Here is a 20,587-nt window from a genome sequence, read left to right as displayed (position 1 = left end):
AGTAAAGCATACATCACTAGGAATCCATTGTGCCCTTTCTCCATCTTCCTAGGGTTCCAACTGCAAAGTAACACAAGTTTGCCCCCCATAACCACAGAGGTTCTGTTCCGCCCCACCCCTATATAAACAGCGGCCCCCTGAGGGCCCTCCGCATCCCCATTATAGTACCTTTGTTCTACTGTAGTAGTGCTTGCAGTGCATGTGCTTCTTGCTTAACTAAAGAACCATAGCAGGACAGTTCCTGCTTCTTGTTAACGTTCACTGAATCTCCCTTTAGCATGCGGCCTTGTTGCCTGCACTTTTGATTCTTAAGCAAGAAGTACCTGCGCTGCAAGCACTACAATGATCCGTAGTTAAGTGAAATTGCAGGTACCAGATCTGCAGATACAAGGGGATGCCTGTACTGTATTCTGTGCACCAACAGTTTTTTCTCCTGAAAAAAAAAAAATCACTTTCTTTTGGTTTACAAAATTGCTATCTGTATTCCATCTACCTCTGGCAAGTACTACACTGACATTAAGCTCCTTATTTCCATATGTCTTGTAATAGTGGGCAAGACACAGCCTGACCTTAGATCAAGGGGTTAGCCTGCACTCGTTCTACTGTTCCTCCTCAGATCCAATAGCACCTCAAGGGAATCCTTTATAGCACATCAAGTTGCTCTCTTTACATGCAACCTGTGATCTTCCATATCCTCTGTACTAACACTCTTGTAGATTCCCAAGGCATTATGACAATGCAGGATAGCACCCTTGAAAATATGACAACTGGGCTACCCCCTCCTCACCTGGCATCTCCAATTGCAAGGGCAATAGAGTGCTTATTTAGCTGCATGCCCCTGACACTGGCAAACATGGTGTGCCGGGTCAGGGACAATTTCACTGTCAGTCATCAGCCTATCTCATTGTAGGACTTTATATAAAGACTATTCTAAATTTTGAGTATATGCAAGACAAAATCAGTTGTCCAGTACACCTACCTCTGGGATCCAGAGGGCACAGCTAACGTGGACCCACTTAGTCCCACTACGAGTTGGCTTCATGGCTCCACCTTTCTTGGGACACAACAAACACTTTGGCTGAACACCGAGAGCACAAGTTCGGCATAGCCAGCTGCCTTCTGGAACTTTTAGGATTCCATAGCATGCCTGTTGTCACAATGGACACAGAAAGAAAATGAAACACAACAGGTTAAAAAAACAAGAGCGTCATATAAGGGACATTTAATGAGCTGATTATTAATATTTCTATACATCTTTTGGTGAACAAAACTTCTGTTATAATAATCTACTCCTTTATCCTCACACAGCAAGTATATGAAATAGGTTATATTATAGACAGAGGATGATAAAGACCAAATTCCTCCAGGGAATTTCTGGATTAGGAGGCATTTGAATTCCAGTCATTATCAGGAAGAGGAGACCCAACCTTACCATTGATTATTCTTGAACACTTATTGGTTACAACCTAAGTAACAATACCTGTGCAATTTCACAAAACTACTCGCAGCTGAAGTGCTTCTTGCTCTTTCTACTTCAGAACAGACAGGACTTTTTTTTCTTTCCCTAACCAGTCAATGGCTTGTTTCTTTGACATCAGGAATGACTACAGTAAAATTAGCAAGCAATGCTTTGGCAACATACACATTACCTACCAGTAAGCGCATATCCCTTCTTTAAAATGCTGGAATATACTTTTAAGTGCGGGTCAATTCAAACATGACTGCAGTAGCACCTGTTTTCACTAAGCAATCAGGACTTCACATAGCTGTGGTATCATCAGGAATCAGCTTCCCACAGACACGCATTGAATCATGTAGAAAGCACCCATGCTTACACCACTGTGAGAACTGGCCAAGTTGTGAGTTAAGCCAGAGCCATGCAGAAGCAGCTGACAGCAGTGCAAGCATGCCACCATGGCAACTTCTGCATCAATCACTTAGTTCCACTAGATACAACTGCGGCCTAACACTGTACTATGAAGGAAGCTGGGAACAGGAAGTATGAAGGGCTCTCTTAACACACTGAGACAGCAATGGGAAGCCTGACTATCGTCTGGGTTAATAATTATCTCAACTGGAGTTAAGCCAGGATTCTGAAACTAAAATAAGAACATGACATATTTATATCTGAGTCCACCTGAAAGATGAGAAGGTGAAGCAAAAAGAGAGAGGGAGGGTGAGATACAATCACCCTACAGAAAGGGAGCCCACAGCTGTGTCACTAATATGGCTCCTTGTAGTATGAATGGTGACCCTGCAGGAACCTTTAGCAAAACTGTGGATGTTCTGACTCTTTTTTTAACCTTCCGTGGTTAAATACAATCACAGTAAAATTTTAAATGTAAAGTTATAAAACAAAGATGGAAGAAACATTTTGCAAGATGAATGTGCAACACTCAAAGGCTGTCTGTGCTGGTGGACACGTAAACACATTTTTATGTCATTATCCACTGTATCATTTCCTTACTTATCAGGCAGCACTGACTAAAGGAATTGCCAAAAAAAAAAACTCAAAAAACGATCCATGTGGAGGACTTCCCCTTCAAACAGGAAACAGCAAACCACAGAAGCTAATATCTTCTTCTGTACTGAAAATGTTTGTCATGTTTTTGCAGTTTTGCTGCCATGCCACATTGCCTTGCACACTTCAAAACATGTACATTATGATCACATACATCACATTCCATGCAAATACTGGACTCGCATTATGGATGGCTACAAACACCAGAAAAAATTGCTGGCAAGCTCTGTAAAAACAGAAGCAGCCAAATGCAAGGAAACAGAATGGCAGGCCTGCGGTTACAGTGGGCCTGGGATAGGTATGAACAAATTCACTGAAAAATGAAGCAATAACAAAATGGGCAAGGTAGCCTTGCAGTCTATTTGGATGAACACAAGCACAATTTGTACTATATGAAGCTTGACTACTCAGTGAAGTTAAATGATCCAGTAAGGCAGACCCACACCCTGAAGCCTGCCATGCGTGGCAGCCAACACTTAGAGAGATGTGTACCTGAATGCATTTGGGGGATTTGCAACTTTTAAGGTAGGTCACTAGTTCTACTAAGGGCCATGAGCAATGCATGACTAGAGTGGATCAAGGAAAAGCAGCACCCAAACAAACTGCATTAAAAAAGGAATATGGAAAAGCATAAATAATGCAACAAACATGAAAGTGCAAATGTTTGCACATACAAAGAAACAAAAGGTCAGGCATGCAAGGAATCAAGAGTAGCTTTAAAAGTTTAGAAACTTAGCAGCTTCTGTATATAGCAGAGGCCTCCAATAGCCGCCCACCAAAACTTTGCCCAAATATCCCCTCTCTTCTGTTTTCCTTTCTTTCATCCTCGTCTCTTTGCCTTTAAGGCATCTATTCCAACTAAGGTTCCCACCATCCTCAAAAACACTGGAGGTGCATGGAATCTCTCTTTGCACCCTCTTACTGATAGCGAGTCTACACAAGCAAATCTCAATATTGAGCATCGTTGCAACTGGCAGCTGTACCTGGTGAACGCAAATATTGCATTTGTCACAGAACACCATCTCGTTGCCATCTTCACCATCTGGAGACTGGCAAACGTCACAGACAACATCCTCGTCATACTCAATTCCAAGCCCTTCCTCAGTCTCAATAGCATGATTCATGTTGTCGGAGCATCGCTGTTCAAATTCTTCCATGATTCTCTCCATTGTGTATTCATCCAGTTCAAGCATCCCTGGGAAAATTAACCCAATGGTACTTATCTTTAAAATCATCCAGGCATAGGCACTGAGAAACATTACTTCCTATATCAGTGTGCAAGAAATCGTATCTTTCCTAAGCCCACTTGATCAGCTTCTAAACTGTGGGTTGAAGGGTAGCCCTTCATCACTGATGGCAAACACCAAAAAAAATCACAGATCAATACATCATGCTCCACTTTTAACACTGGAGATTATAAGAGTGGTACTACATACTGGGGAGAAAAAACTTTAAAGCCATTATTCTGTCCTTCCTTCAAGAAGGGGGGCAGCTAAATTTCTTAAACAGAGGTTCATTGTCCAGGTATTCTGTTTTCTAAAGAGCCAGCTGCTCCTGGGGTTGTTTTACCAACTATGACTTCAGAATCGCCTTACTGCATCTCTCTTAGCAAAACAGCTCTCCCTCATAGGGAAAAAGCACAAGACAAAGTTTCCAAAGCTTCGCCAGAGATGGTACCACTCTGCACTTCAGATAGTTTGTTTGATCTCAACCATTTCACAGCTGCCCCTTAAGGCTTCTTAATTGCTTAATAAAAGCCTTTTAAAAATTATTCCGGATGCTTTTAGAACTTCTATTTGGTTTTAGAATGAATTGCAGCGTCAGACTAAATGGCAACAATTACTAAAATTGGCCAGAAGCATTGTCTGAAGTCCAATACTGTGTTACCGTCAGTAATCAGGACAAGGGGTGAACTTCACAAAAGTGGTTCAGATGCTTTCTGCCAATTCTAGGGAAACCTTGAGGGTCATAGAACTTCAGCACTCCCTATTCAACTCTGAGTAGTTTAAAATACCATTAAGGCTGCAACCCCTTTCACACTTGGCTGGTAGAAAGTCCTTACTTCTGTAGGATAGAATTGTGTGCATGCATTATACTAATACACTCAAAAGTTACACTGTGGGTGGTTTCGATGCCATGTTACCCTTCCCTACTCCTCCCCAGCTCCTTCTCCCCAATGAATTCTAGGAACTGGAGCTTTGGGATGCTACACATGATCTTCCTCCAAGTTAGAAAAGCCTTGCCATTTCTGCTGGCTTGTCCTTTCCCTTCAGTTGTTCTCCACAACCCATAAATCTCCTCTTCCCTCTACACCCACTATATTTGTGTTCATTTTTTCCACCTCTTATCTGTCAAGAATATACCACCTGGACTGCAGACAATTATGACATGGCAGTCATACTAGCCTGATCTCTGTCACTACTCAAAGTCCCCTCACAGCTCACTCAGAAGCCAACTGTAATTGGATGCTGCCTCACCCATTTCTTTGAATTCTTCATTGGCCAGTTCCAACCACGCCACATCCATATAATTAAGGTCATAGCGACACACACTCTCTGCCAAAGTTCGAATGTCGACATAGCCGAGCTCAGGGGGTTCAGAACCTGAGGAAAGGATGTACTTCCGAGGTCTTGTAAACATGACTGCTTTTGTCTCAGACACAACCCTGAAATCGCAAAAGACGGAAAGTGTTAATTACACTAGGTTTTAATCCTTCTGGAAGAGGCAAAACCCCAATCCTACTATGCAATTACTGCCAGAGACTTCAAATTACTACATTGCAAAAAGCGGGGGGGGGGGGGAACAGTGATATTCTAGCATGAAACTGATGCACAACTGCAGAAAGAAAAACATTATTGGCGAACAGCACACACCAAAAACAAGCATTCAATTTACTTTGAAAAGTCACCTGCTGAGGTTTTTTCCCCCCTTTTTAAAATTAACCTAGTTGGTTTCTCAGTATAATAACAGATTCATAGATTAATAAGCATTCTTTTGCCCTGTAGTTCATACAAGAATGCCTCCAAAAATTACAACACATACCAAATATGTCCTATATAAAACATATACAAAACCATACATAAAACCTAGCATGGGAATACTAAGGGAGAAATATTTTGTACCATTTCCACAATCCATGGGGCTTGCTGGTCTATATTTTCTGAATCTCATTAACATATTAGTTCATGCACATCATCTCTGTTTTCAGGATATGCGCCTTTATCATTTGACCTTATTTGCATAAATTTTTCCCAGCCCTCCCACCCCAAGCGTATATGTAGCACTCAACACCAAGTAGGGTCTTGTCTCTAAAGTCTCAATAAATTTGTGACCAGATGGGTCCCGCATACAACAGTGCCCCATTGTCAACCACCAGGGCTGCACAAGTGGAGCTCTAGAAGAATGTTAAAATTCTGCCTATCAGAGGCTAGATTTGGTATCTCTTCCTGCTCCTGCTCTCCCACTAAATAAATAGGATTTTAACATTTTTTAAGGATTCTCCATGCAAAACCCTCCCACCTCCTCCTCTGGATCAAGCCATTCATTGTTCTGTTTTCTCTTTCTAGTTTTAGACAGATCAAATAAAGATACCATATTTTTAGAGCCCACACCTCTCAACTATCAGGCACACTGCCCAAAACTGAGACCACACTGCCCAAAAATGACAACCCAAACATGAATTTAACAATTGAGCCCACATTTCTACATTAACAGGAAGGATTAACTGATAGCGATGCAAATATTTACTTGCCCCTGACAACTACAGGGACACAGCTCATAGCTTTCAACACCTTCACTGCACTTCTGTTCGCACATCATGTTCAACATACCTTACAATCTACATACACATGATAGTTATCTGTACACACGTATATTACAGAAGCACACAAAATCAGTACTTTAAGGGTACAATCCCTGTAAAGGGTACAATCCCTGTATTGACACTTAAAATGAACATGTGTCATCATTCACATAAAAACATGTATATGCATACGAAACACCTATAAATCCACAATCTCATATGCAATGTCCATGTGATGGGGCAGAAGATAAAAACTCTAAGTTCTCTCACAGACAACCAAAATGAAACCACTGTGGAAAGCATGCACAATAGTACAGATCTGCCCAATTTATTTAAATATTGCAGAATAGGCTTTTCATTGCAAAATATGAGACTTCTTTGTGGAAAGTTCTGATTTTATGCCTGTTAACCTCTAATCCTTGCCCATATCATGAGGAACAATGGCAAAGAGTCCCATGATCCTTTCATGTGACTTGCAGTTTAAAATAACTTAATGTTGGCATCCAACTTGGAAGTTGGCCTCAAACTATTAAGCAAGTCTGTGATGGCATCATTAACCTTAAAAATGCAGTGTGGGATACTTGAAAAATATTGTTTTGGTAAACTGGTTTATAAAAAATACTTCCGAACATTTTGCTGCTATCAGCAGTTTTTATCATCTAGCCTAATATTTTTACACTTAAATAAGATAAGGGAATTTGAAAGCACTAACGCCTTGTTTGAATGAGGTCAGTAAAGGTGATTACTATTTTTTTAGAATTCACATGTTCACCTATCAGGTTCTTCAATTGTGAATTTGGGGGCTTGTGGCAAATACCTTAAAATCAAGGTGATTATTTTTAAAATATTTATCCCACCTTTTCATCATAAAAAATGACTTCCAAGGTGACTTTCAATAGTACAGTACATAAGGTCCGAGTGTACTGTTTTTCTTACCGATCCTCATGGTTAAAACTGTTTAAAGATGCATGGTTAAAATTTAAGATTTTGTGGGGCAGTGTTTCTCAAACTGAGGGTCGGGACCCACTAGGTAGGTCACGAGCAAATTTCAGATGAGTTCCCATTCATTTAAAGGTTTTATTTTTAATAGATTTGACTTGATGCTCCCATAGTATGTGACTGAATTTGAGGAAATGTTAAAGACCTTTACTTTTAACAAGGTACTATGTATATTCTTTTAACAATGCTAGTAAATGGGACTTATTCCTGGGTAAGTGTGGGTAGGATTGTAGCCTAGGCTTGCTAAAAATTTTCCTGCTTGATGATGTCACTTCTGATCATGACATCACTTCCAGTGGGTCCTGACAGATTCTCATTCTAAAAAATGGGTCCCGGTACTAAATGTGTGAGAACCACTGTTGTGGGGTGCTTTTTGGAGTCGGCTGCATATAAGTAGCCATCCAAGAAAAAACAGAGACCTAGAATGTGACAGAAACAGAAAGGTCTGGAGGTTCCCGCTCCTGATTGCCAGAAGCCAAAATTGCAGCTTACTATGCCTAGAGACTTGCCACAGCAACCACAAGAGCTAGAAACATGGTGTTCAAGTTATGAACTAAGAGCTAGAAACAAATGTTCAAGTTATGATACCGTTTATGGATGAAGTCACATGACTTTTTAGCAGAGATAAGTCCATGGAACTGCTCATGCAGTTTACACCACATTCCAAGCGAAGTACTGATTTGTACTTGGTTTCCAAATTTTGAGACAGGAAAACAGCTTCAGCACATAAGAGGAGCCCTTTTGGATCAGGGCAAAGGCTCCTCTAGTCCAGAATCCTGTTTCCTATAGTGGCCAAGAAAATGCCTCTGGGAAACCCCTGGGATGCCTCTGCCACATCCCAGGTCTCCATAAACAAGTTCCTCAGTTATTGTACTCACTTTCTCACTGTGTTTTACCCAATAGTTAAATTGGACATCTTAAGAAATAATGGACATTATCCTAATGAAAGGCTGCAGCAAATCTGCAGGCTAGGAAGATCTCTTTTTTCATGGTGCAGACAGGACCTCTCCCCTCTGTCAGCCAATCTAGCAATAAGTAAGCCTCCCAGCCTTCCATATGAAGTACTTACTCATAAGTAGGTGGGATGGGCTAAGCTCCAATCTGCTACTTGAAATAAAGCCTCAGCAATTTCTCCGGGCAAATCAATTGGCTGGGAAGGGCTCCATTTCCAGTAGAAGACCAGAGCTCTATTTACCAGGCGATTTGCTTATTAGTAAACAACCAGCATGCTGCTTCACATGACAGGCTGCGATTATTACTCAAAAGTAACTGATATGTTGATATGTAATGGTGAACAGAACAACCACAAAAGAGCAGCATAAGAACAATTGCAGGGAGGAGGAACAGCTTATTCCAACATCTCCTAAAAGGATCCAGGGTAATGAAACACCCCCATGAAATTCTCGTTCAGGCCCAATGGACAATTTGCAATCAGACAGAACACTGCACTTCAATATAAATCCAAAATGAACAGACACAAACCAAATAGCTGAAAGGTGGGGCAAAAGGGGTTTTTCCTTTTCTTATGACGGATGGCTGTACCAAACTATACCTGGCTACTGGTTCTGGGATGGTCCCAGGACTGACTGGCACCTGGACTCCCTTCTCCCATTCCTGTCTCCAGGGATCTGCCAACACATAGTATTCATCGGGGTTCAGCTGGTAAGAATCGGGCAGCTTCATGGCAGTAATCAGGTCTGTTCTGAACACCTGCAAAGAAAGGAAGTGAGAGGGGGGGAAAAAGGATGAGACACTGACATTTGATATTTATACACTATGATTCACAGCTCCAGGGTAACCATGGAGCACAGAGCAGAACAAGGTCACTGTAAAAGCACTAAACTACCACGGCTTATTAAGAGGCCAGACTGCTAACCACATCAGCATGCTGAAACGAGAAGGGAGGGGGGACTTAGTTTGGACTCAAGGCCTGTCGTTCTATTAACTGCCCTTGAGTTAACATGACATAATCCAATTCCTCTGCACTGCAAAGAATCATCCGTTCTATTTCAACATCAATTTTCAGAGGCTCAGTATTTCCTCTCAAAACAAAAGAGCCCAATCCTTTTCAGTGTTTTTGCATTTAGGCTGTCATCCTAAACATGCTGACCCGGGAGCAAGTTCCACTGAACTCAGGACATGCATAGGATTGAGCTGTTAAGCGTTTATAGGTAACAGGAACAAACTGTGCGAGTTCCTGGTTACACTGATGTATCCGTACAGTAAGCCAAGTTCCATATTTCACAAGTTCACGCGGTAAAGTACATGCTCCACATGCTTGATATCTCAGGTTCAATTCCCAATATATCTAAAGAAGCAGCTCAGTAGGGCTGGCAAGAACTTTTGCTTAAGAACAGCTGCCAGTCGGGACACTAGGCTGCATGGACCTTGATCAGATCACTGCAACGCAGCTCCTTACATTTCCTCAAAGCAAAAGTCACAGTTTTGTTACACTGTGAATCCTGATCTGGTGACCTTTAAAATAGTGAGAATTTCTCCAAAGGCATTTTAAATACATCAACTACTGTGCTAAGAACTAGAAGGAGTAACAAAACTGGCAGCTAGCAATGCATGGAGTAGTGCAGGTAATTAATAACTAGAAAACACACCAGTTAAATTTACACTCCTTGCAACAGAATTTAATTGAATTCCCTAATTGAATGCAATCTATATTGCATTCCCTTCTTAAACTATATTGCATTGCTGGCCCAATCCGCCTGATGCCGCTGCTCCTATTTGTAAAAAAATTGAGTTTTGCATAAAAGCAGTAGCTTATGACCAAGTCAATTCTCCATGACTAAAGTTTATGATTACTTTTGCATTGTGCTTTTTCCATAAACATTTTGCAAAGGCAGGTGTGTTTTTCAATGCATTCTTATAAGACGAGAGTAAATATTTATTACATCAGGACAAACTGTTTCTCACTATTCTTCCAATGCAAAGTGCCAGTTTTAACCAAGTAGTGGCAGTTTCAAAATGCAATATTCACTATAGTGCAGAGCAGGGGATAATCTCTTAACATATGACGTGATAAAATAGTATGAGAACTGAGCCTAAAGCCACATCATCAATTGTGTTTTAATTTGCTGCTACATAGAACAGCTAGTGACAGAAAAGATTTGTAGTCATTTAAGCAAATACAATGAGGCAAGGTTAATGAAACTGTACTAGCACTCGCACCCACAATCATGGAAATGGCACACCACATAGCACCAGTACTTCTAGAACCTTGGACATTCAGGGTCTAGAAAACGAGGAAACACACTCTCTTGGTTCAGTGCTTGCCTCTACAGACAAGTGCTGAATGCAGGGAATGTGGCCACTAAACATGTCAGCAAAGCAGACTTAGGGCGGAATCCAAACTGTGCCCCTGGCAAGTCCCTTGCACCAGCCTAGGAGGGTCACAACTGGGCCATAAAGCATGACTGCACCTCTGTGGGAGTTGGTTGGCCCAGCACAGGGATGCACACTGGCCACATTCAGCCTCCACGCCAAGCCTGTGCCAGCCAAGCTTGGACAGCACAGATGTCTGAAGGGGAAACAAGAGGCGGGGCCAGGATCCGGCACTTTTGCCAGATCCTAGCTCCATTCCCGGGCAGCCTGGAACAGTCCCAGGCTGCTCAGATTTTCTCCACCTCTATAGGTGGCGTGTATCTGAGTAGCCCCATTGGGTGTTGCAGGTGTTATCTGGGGTAAGGGAAATTTTTTCCCCTTGCCCTGAACTAGCCTGCAATCAACAGCAAACTTGCCCTAGATACAGCGCAGACACACCGCCATGCCTGTTCCAGAGCAAGTTAGGATTGCACTGCCTGCTTGTCAGCATGTCTGCCCATCTACATGGACAAACTGTACCCAGTACTGTAACACCTGAATAAGGCCATGTTCTCATTGCATCTCTGCACTGCTTACCACTAAAGCACTATTTCCCATCCAAATTTACAGCTGTTTTGCAGCCACAGTTTAACTTTGCTTTGAACATGAAGAATTTCTGAAAACTAGCAAAACATCTTGAACGTTATAGAGAGGTATCAGCTACAAGTAAGCTGGGATGGAGTCCCTACCCTAGCAATGCGTCATGAGCTACAACCACACACAGTTGCAGAAAGCCCACTGCACTGCATTTGTATGTGCTTGATTCAATCCGATTTGTCATTGCTCATAAGCAAAATAGAAACCACAAAGTGACAGGCATTAAAGAAGCAAGACTCTGCATGCCAAAGCATTTCCTCCTACCTCACATACTTCCACCAACAAAACACTACAAAGGAACAATATTCATGCGTAGCACAAAAATAACTGAATCCGTCCATGCGGTGTTAGCAAAAAGACAGACCCACCTCTACAACAGCCCATCAAAAGCCTCATCAGTTTATGGTCAGCGCAATCAGCGACAGAAGCTCTACATTCTTATAAAGCTGGAAACAGATTGTTTGGGGGGGGGCAGCGAGGGAAGCAAAAAACCATTTATCTAGCTGAAATCCTCTAACCACTTATTGTGAATTAATCCCAGTGACTTACTGGAACTGATCCAAAGAAAATTCTTTGTGGCCTGTAGCATACATTTTCCAAACACAACCAGCAACGTACATGTGTTTTTTATCCAATCCATCTTGTTACACATTAGTATACCATGAGCCCCTTCCACTTTCACCCTATCACTGGAGCATCCATAGCTATTTCCAAACCAGAGATTGGCCAATTGCACAGACTTAATAAGTATAAAATGTGAACATTGTTCAATTCACAGCAAACATAACCATTTTTTTTTTTTAAATATGGGTGATCATGCCAGCAGAGTTGGTTCTGGGAGGTGAGCAAATTATAACAGGGATATGCAAATTATTTAAGGTGTCCCACTGGTCTGCAACACCACCAATCAAACTCAAGTGATGGATGGAGATGCCACAGAGCTACTCTCATTACAAAGACAGGAACATCTTCACTCTGCCTTCTTGCCTATCACATATGGCTTAAAAGAGGATGGGGAAGAGTTCAACCCATCTCACCTCTGTTTCTTTTGAGAAGTCCACATCACACTATGAACCATGATTTCAGAGACTTCAAATGTCTTGCCCATCCTTAGCTTTACAGAATAAAAATAGTTTTACAACGCACTACCCAGGGTAAGCTAGAAAACAATGCTTATGCAAAGCAAAGAGAAAAAGTGTGTGAGCTATCAAGAACTCCAAATACACTGACAAATATTGAAAGCTACAGGATAAGTTTGCTTTTATGCCAGACACAAGACTGCAGAAGATTTTGTTAAATTGAATATCACTATCTGGGGAAAAACAGGGTGTGAACAGTTTTGAGCCTGAACATTTGTGGTGAGTTGGCTTGGCTACGAGACAGAGGATTTAACAGACATCAAGGATATCATTTCCAAGAATCACTGCCTCACACTGTCATCCCTGCTGCTCTGCAGATGCAACCAGCATACCTGGAGCCAACACTGCAGAATTACTGACTTCTGAAATGGACTAGCAATGGATCTTCACCTACAGTAAGTTTTGCAAGTGACATTGTGCAACTAGCATATTGGAATCTGTGGGGCATGCATTCAGAATAAATTCAAGGTAAGGCAATCACGAGCATAGCCTGGAATTGGGTAAGATAAATGAGAACCAAAAACACCCAAATTCAGTGATATATGCCAGGTACGTTCCATCAACAAGTGGTTTCTCACATATTTCAATATCATAACCCTATTATACATGGAGATGCATTTGAAGTGTCCAGAAAGATCAGTTGGTGCAAAATGCAGCAGTGAGTCTGCTAACATGAACACATGCATGTGACCATGCAACACAAACATTGTCTCCATTTCACTGCCTCACAATCTGTTTCCAGGCCCAAATCAAACTGCTTTCCTTGGCCTTTAAAATCATGAATGGCACAGGACTTGGATGCCCAAAGAATTATCTCCACTCACAAGAACCTGCCAACACACTTTGGTCTTCAGAGAATGCCCTACTGTGTGCTTCAACTCCATCTGAATTATGGTTAGTGAGTACAAGGTGAGTACAGAGCCTTCTCTGTAGTGGCACTCATATTTCAACAAGAAAGGTAGTTAGTCCCTCCCCTCTTTAAAGCCCTCAATAGATTAGGTTGTGATCATTTCAGGAAACATCTCTTCTCATATGATTCCCCTCAGCACCAAGACCTTCTAATGAGGCTCTGCTCCAGATTCCATCTCATTGGGAGGCTAAATTATAGCTTCTACTGAGAATAGAGATTTTTTTGTTACAGGACACTCTTTGAGAAAACTTTGCATAGCCTCCTTTTTACTGACCTTCTAAAGCAGGGGTCTCCAAACCCCAGCTCAGGGGCCATATGCGGCCCGCAGTAAGCCTCTTTCCGGCCCAGGACCAACCTCTTGTCCCCTGAAAGCCTCTGGCCCACTCAACTGAGCACGACTAGAAATGTGCTCTGACTGTGTCTGGAGGGTGTTCTGAGGGCCAGAGAGGTTGAATGAATGAGCCCACTCATCTAAGTTCCATCTCTAAATTTATTTATTAAAATTTTATATTTAAAAATTTTTTCCAGCCCTCCACACCACGCCAGATATTTGATGCGGCCCTCTGGCCAAAAAGTATGGAGACCCCTGTTCTAAAGAAAGGTAAAACTTTTTCATTTCATTTAGTGTTTGAGAACTAACTACTTCTGGCCAAGTTTTATACAATTTTTGCTATGGTGCTGCTCTTTTCTGTTGATATTATTTCACTGCTGGTTTATTATTGTGTTTTAACTTCAGTTATGGCTGTTGTTGGGAATTTCAGAAATATACTTGTTAATTATTCTTATTCAAAATAACTTTACATTTTGGGTATTTTATGTGGTTATTTTTCGATTCCTTGTTATTTTTAGTGTTTAGCCAACTTGAGGGCTCCATTTCGGAGCCCAAAGTGGAATAAAAATAGTTAAAACTAATAGAATACTACTTGCACATGCAGCTCTCCTTCCATCATTGAAACAAATGGAACAAGCCCGTACACAGATTATTCAATTGGGCAGATGGCCGGAGGTTAGCTAAGGGTGGTCAAGCAGGGAGGGAAAGAGTTTAAGGTTTTGAATGGCCCAAAACAAGTTATGTATCCCATTATGATTAACCAAACAGAGTCCAAGAAGTTCAACCTCCAACACAAATCCCTTTTCTTCTAATCTCATATGCAGCTTGAAAGACAGCTGCCAGGGTGTAAGGCATATACCAAATTGCACTCAGTGATCCATCCTGAAAAGTCCAAACCGAGTTGTATTTTTTTTTCTTTGATCTCAATTTCTCAAAGCAACGTACATGAGGCACCAAAAGAGACAAAGCTTTCTGGTTTGTCCACTTTGCTGCATAAGGATGATTATTCATCAGTGTGACTTGATGGCTAGAAAAATTACAGAAAATACTCTTGAATATACATTTTTCACTATTCACCACAAATCAAAGACAGAATTCTGCAATTAAAAGAAGAAGAAGAAGAAGAAGAAAAGGACTAAAAAAACTAGGTTGGGTTGGTGCCAAACGAACCCAATATTCATGGCTAAATAACTAACTTGATGCTGGCAGGGACTGTGGCAGCAGCTGAGCTCCCTGATCTCCTGGCCAGAAGAAAGGTTGCTGGGTGCCAGCTGAGATGGAGCAGAAAAGGAAAGAAAAAGAAGTATTAGGAAAAGGAGGCACATCGTGTTTTAGCAAGATGCAAGGGCATTCAGAAAGAAATACCTCTGATGGCTTCCGATCTTCGTGCTTCGAGCATGAGTTCTGCTGGTGTCGAGACCTAGAATGCTGGGACCAGGTGGACAAGCCTATGAGAGGAAAAGAAACACTGAACTGAGAATTGTGCAGGCGCTAGTGCAAAAGAGCTCTGGTCACCCCCATTCACGCAAGCCATCAAAACAGACCCAACAGGATTACTTCACTAAGGCGAGCAAGAACATCAAATGATGCATTTCACAGTGGATTTGCAGGAGAAAAGCCTTTGGCTCAGATGATTGCTCCTGTGATCACCTGCATACATTTTTTCCTCTACTGTAAAGCTTACTAAATCGATAAAACAAAAGGCAACATGCTGGAACCTAAACTATTCAGGTAACATTTGGACTAGACCAGGTACAGTGCTAGGTTATAGTAAACAGGCTTTTCAATTCTCTACAACTTTTCTTCAGGTAGGATACATCTCCCAGTCTCAAGAAGTAGTGCTATCAAAAAGCTAGCTACCATGCCCAATATAGATGATCCCATGAAAGGTACTGTAACAGTAGAACAGAGCAAGTCAGAACAATGGAATTTTGCTGCAAACTTTGAATTTTCCTTTCCGTCACAATACTTAATTCTAGACTAAACAAAACCTGATCATCTCAATAAGAAAACTGGATTAATTTTAGTATGGTATGTGCTGTTTTGTTTTATACCACTAGTACAGCATCTTTTACCACGATATACTGCCTAGCTTCTCATAGATGCTTCACTGACAATAAATATCTAACTGGATACACAAAAATTATTTTGCTCCCAAATCCCAAAATAATAAAGAGTACCTAGAACTTAAAAGCGGCTTCACAGATTGTGAACTATGCTCTCCACAGAAAAATTAATGGTTTTAATCCAAGGGAGGACTAAATAAGCGGCATTAGCATTGACAAGAGTGCAATTTCAGTGTTTGGAAACTGGAAGACATATACATCTTAACTGCAGCCTACTAACATGTTAACGGGATGTATTTTCCCTTTTAATGAACTCAGTTGATCCAAAGCTTGAGACAAAGCTCTAGGTCCAGAAGTTTGCTATAAAATAGGACTCTGGCAGAAAACATCCACACAGGTGGGTGAACAATTCTAAAAACTCCCATTCACAAACAATATGTTGTTGACACTTAGTTCCAGACATCAAACTAAGATGCCCTGAAGCAGTGATCTCTAAGAATGACCGAAATGACCATGGAAACCAGAGAGCATGGAGAAAGAGGCCATTTGAACAATAAACTGCTCAAGATCCTAGCTCTCTGAGCCTACAGGACATAAAAAAGTGAGTTATTGGAAACAGATAAACTGGAAACTGATACCAAGGGACCATGAGTCCAGCTTTAGACAGGAAAGAACAGCATGCCATTGAACCTTTGATTTAGAAATTTTTTTTAAGTGGTGTGCTCCAAGTGGTATGCTCCCAGGTGTTTTTCTACCTGTTCATAAATGACCTGGAAACAGGGTTAATCAGCGAGGTGGCCAAGTTTGAAACACCACCAAACTTTTTCAAGTGGTGAAGACCATAAGCATCTCTCAAAACTGGGAGAATAGGCAGCAAAATGGCAGATACGTTTCAATGCAAGTAAGTGTAAAGTAACGCACACTGGGACAAAAAATCAGGAATTCACATATAGGCCAATGGGTTCTGCGCTGTTTGTGACAGATCAGGAGAGGGATCTTGGGGTGCTGATGGACAACTCAATGAAAGTGTCAACCCAGTGTGTGGCGGCAGTGAAGAAGGCCAATTCTACACCCGGGATCATAAGAAAAGGTACAGGAAATAAAACAGCTTATATTATAATGCCATTGTACAAACGGATGTTAAAACCATACCTGGAGTAACGCTTCCAGTTCTGGCTGCCACATCTCAAAAAGGATATAGAGGAAATTGAAAAGGTGCAAAAGAGAGTGACCAAAATGATTACTGGGCTGGGGCACCTTCCTTATGAGGAAAAGCTACAGTGTTTGGGGCTCTTCAGTCTAGAAAACTGCACCTGAGGGGGGAGATTATTGAGACATACAAAATTATGCAGGTGATTGATAGAATGGATTGAGAGATGCTCTTTTCCCTCTAACACAACACCAGAACCAGGGGACATCTGCTAAAATTGACTGTTGAGAGAGTTAGAACAGACAAAAAAAATATTTCTTCACTCAGCTTGCAGTTAGCCTGTGGAACTCCTTGCCATAGGATGTGGTGATGGTATCTGGCCTAGTTGACTTTAAAAGGGGACTGGACAAATTTCTGGAGGAAAAGTCCATCATGGGTTACAAGTCATGATGTGTAATGTGCAACTTCCTCATTTTAGAAGTGGGCTACGTCAGAATGCCAGATGCGAGGGAGAGCACTGGAATGCAGGTCTCTTGTTGTCTTGTGTGCTCCCTGGGGCATTTGGGGGGCCACTGTGAGACACAGAAAGCTGGACTAGATGGGTCTATGGTCTGATCCAGCAGGACTCTTCTTATGTTTAAATGTACAGATTTTAAGAGATCCAACACAACATATATACTGTATACCAACATTAACAAGAAAATTAAAATCTATACTAACAAAAAATCAACTGCCACAGAATCTACCCCAAACCTACAAAATCAGTGTCATATTTGTAAATAATACAGTACAAACCAATGATGTACAGTACAAAAAGCACACTGGATAGCAAAACTGAAACTAAAAGCTAGCTGTGTGGCAAACACTGCTAAGTTTAACAGATGTATTCTCCATTTCTACTTAGTGTAAGGACTGCAACGCAGAAAGGTCTGGGGGCTAAAGGTCTGGGGGCATTCTTAAGAAGAGGCTCCCAGCAAATCCCCCTTGTGGATGTAGCAAAACTGGCTTCTGTTTGTTCAGGTGGAAAGACCTCCTGCCCTGTGAACAGGCAGGATTAGAGGCAGGGTGGGAAAAGAAAAGGAGAAGTTGCAGGTTCTTTCCTCAAGACAACCAGGTACAATCCAGTCAATGCTAAGCACAAGTCCCAGCGATTTCAACAGGAGAGATTTAAGCTCATGCCTAAGTTCCTCGCTTTAAGCAAGCAAACATACCATGCCTACTAAAGGTCCAGAGTTCCTAAAACTGATTTCAGCGGAGGTTGGATGAAGTGAGATTATGAATTTTCTGTATGAAAGCATCCTTGGTTGTATGCTAACCTTGACTGACTTCAATTCAGCAACAATAGTGCTAAAATACTGTCATTGTTCCGAAACAATTTTCTTCCATTCAGTCTTTTATACAAGGCTAGAAAGGTCTACATTAATTAAAAACAAATGCAACATTGATACAAAAAGAGCAAAAGGGGGGCCAGGGGTTTATCACTGGTTCACCTTGAGACACAATATTTGTACTCCCTCGTACTCTGTGTGTACATGTGTGTGTGCATGCCTGAAATAAAACAGACATACCCTGATTGGATACCTGCTTATTAGTTCAGTAGCAGAAAATACCAGATAGGCAACATTTTAAAACCAGAAGTTTGAACAAAGCAGTTGGCTTGGATAATACAGTATTTTTTTTTAACCTGATCAGTGGACAGCTCCTCTGTACATTCTCTCACACAGTTCTCTGAATCTGCATATCTAGATTCACTAAAAAAAAAAAAATTAAGCTGCACCATCCTTCTTCTGAAGGCTCCTCTATCCAATGGGAGCATCCCATCATCATCTGGATGGGCACAAGTAAGGTACAAAACAGCAAGTCATGCCCCATTGCTTGTCCCAACCTCTGACAGCACACACAGCATGTCTGTTTCATTTATGAGCTGGTACATAAAACATTTGGCACTACACAGGAGCAGCTGTAGGGACTGGACAAGTTCAAAGACCAATCCTCTATCAACGGCTATTAATCATGATGACTATGGGCTACCTCCAGGTCAGCGACAGTATGTCTCTGAATAACAGTAGTGGGGAAGCAATAATGGAAGAGGCGCATGCCTTTCTCTCATGGTTGTGGGCTTTCCAGAGGCAGCTGGTGGGCCTCTGTGGGATACAGGCTGCTGGATTAGATGGGCCTTTGACCTGATCGAGCACAGTTCTCTTATAAGATCCTTTTATTCAGCTAGCCCCTGCTTATTTGCCACACTGTAAGAATTTTCTCTGTTACCTTTCTCTTAATCTATTATTTGGCTTTGTTTTCTTTTACTAGATTAATAATTGTATTCCTTAATTCTTTCCTTCTTTCATTCTGTCCCAACTTGTATAAATATTTTCCCCCCTTTCCCTCCAACTTCCTCCTTCTGCCATTTTGTTTTAGATTGCGAGCCCTTGGCAAGAACGTACACCTGTGTGTCTAGCACACATTAGGCATTTATAAATCATGGGTTTCAATGCAAGAAAAGAAAGCATGACTAAGCACCACTAAAATCAAAGAGACAAGTTAGTCACAACTAACTTAAATCCCATTAATGTCAATAGGATTTAGGAATCCTAATTTTCTTAGAATACAACTTAAACAACAGATGATGGGAAGGATGATGACTAAAAGATTATTACAACTTAGATTATTACAACTAACAATCAGGAAGCCAAAGGAAGGAGGAGGAATTTGGGGCTACTGAATAATGATAAAAAGCTAAGATAGAAATGAAATGTCTAATTCAGAACATACACACACATGCATCTATTGTTGAAAATGCTTGGGCCACTATCTGTTGCAAATATCCTGCATATATTGCCATATATACCTTTTGTACAGGGCAGAAACAGAGAGAGTTCAACATTAAATTTTTTTTAAGTGAAGGAGTCTCCATGAGCTGTCAGAGCATATCTGGCGTCCCAGGGAGCACACCCAGCAACCAATATGCTACACTGTGTGGCAGAAGATTAGCTACAGAGCGCATAATGCAGAACACTGTTGTAAAACCAGCTGCAGAGCACCCAGCTGTGTCCCAAGAAGGTTCCAGGCGGCTATCATTTCATCCACACTTCAAAGCCTAAACCCACTTGGAGAGACTACATGCACTTTCCCCTACTGTAAATACAAGACGTCTACATCACTAAATCAGACAGCACAACAGAGTTTCCCACACAGATGCCCGCCTAGCTCCTGCTCAATGTTGGTATTTCCATCTGCTGAGACTTTTTATGTGTTTCTGGGCTCTTGTTGTGCAAGCCTGGGCAATGCTGCCAACAGCACAATTTGTTGGAAAGCCATGCAGCTGGAGCAGAAAATGGAAGTGGTTAGAACAGTCTGCGCTGCCAGTCCATCATCATAAAACCTTATTTCAGACTTCCTTCTCAGCCTGCCAAGATCATGAAATCAGACAGTCCACCACTAGTCCCACACAAGGCAGCCGTAATCAGAGGGGCAAACACTCTCCAGAAAATGGCTTGCAAAACAAACTATTCTAAACCAAAATGCAGAGCATCCAACAGAGACGCCATGCCAGAGATCACTGCTGGCACTCTACTTCTAATAAACACAACTGCAGGTATATCATATTAATTTGCCCACAAACTGATTCGTGTTAGGGCCAAGCTGAACGCAACAAACAACGTGTCGCTGCATTTCCCTCTTTTATTTAAATGTTCTTAAT

The 20,587-nt window shown here is 41.5% G+C and overlaps 1 protein-coding gene across 5 annotated transcripts in view; it reads right to left on the bottom strand.

Annotated features, from left to right (window-relative positions):
- JADE1 (jade family PHD finger 1) overlaps nucleotides 1-20,587 on the bottom strand; it is a 99,346-nt gene that overhangs the window by 18,142 nt on the left and 60,617 nt on the right. For 4 of the 5 annotated variants that reach the window (XM_066631596.1, XM_066631597.1, XM_066631595.1 and 1 more), the window contains 6 exons: nucleotides 15,037-15,119; nucleotides 14,868-14,942; nucleotides 8,875-9,032; nucleotides 4,999-5,186; nucleotides 3,505-3,716; nucleotides 980-1,147 (listed from right to left, as the gene is read on the bottom strand). In XM_066631596.1, the coding sequence (XP_066487693.1) occupies nucleotides 980-1,147; nucleotides 3,505-3,716; nucleotides 4,999-5,186; nucleotides 8,875-9,032; nucleotides 14,868-14,942; nucleotides 15,037-15,119 (884 nt within the window). The remainder of the gene's footprint in view (nucleotides 1-979; nucleotides 1,148-3,504; nucleotides 3,717-4,998; nucleotides 5,187-8,874; nucleotides 9,033-14,867; nucleotides 14,943-15,036; nucleotides 15,120-20,587) is intronic. The other variant, XM_066631599.1, reaches the window with a different exon arrangement.

The sequence above is a fragment of the Tiliqua scincoides genome, chromosome 6 (genome assembly GCF_035046505.1).
Source record: "Tiliqua scincoides isolate rTilSci1 chromosome 6, rTilSci1.hap2, whole genome shotgun sequence".
In the NCBI taxonomy this organism is placed as follows: Eukaryota; Metazoa; Chordata; class Lepidosauria; order Squamata; family Scincidae; genus Tiliqua; species Tiliqua scincoides.
This window is presented reverse-complemented; position numbering and strand designations above follow the sequence as displayed.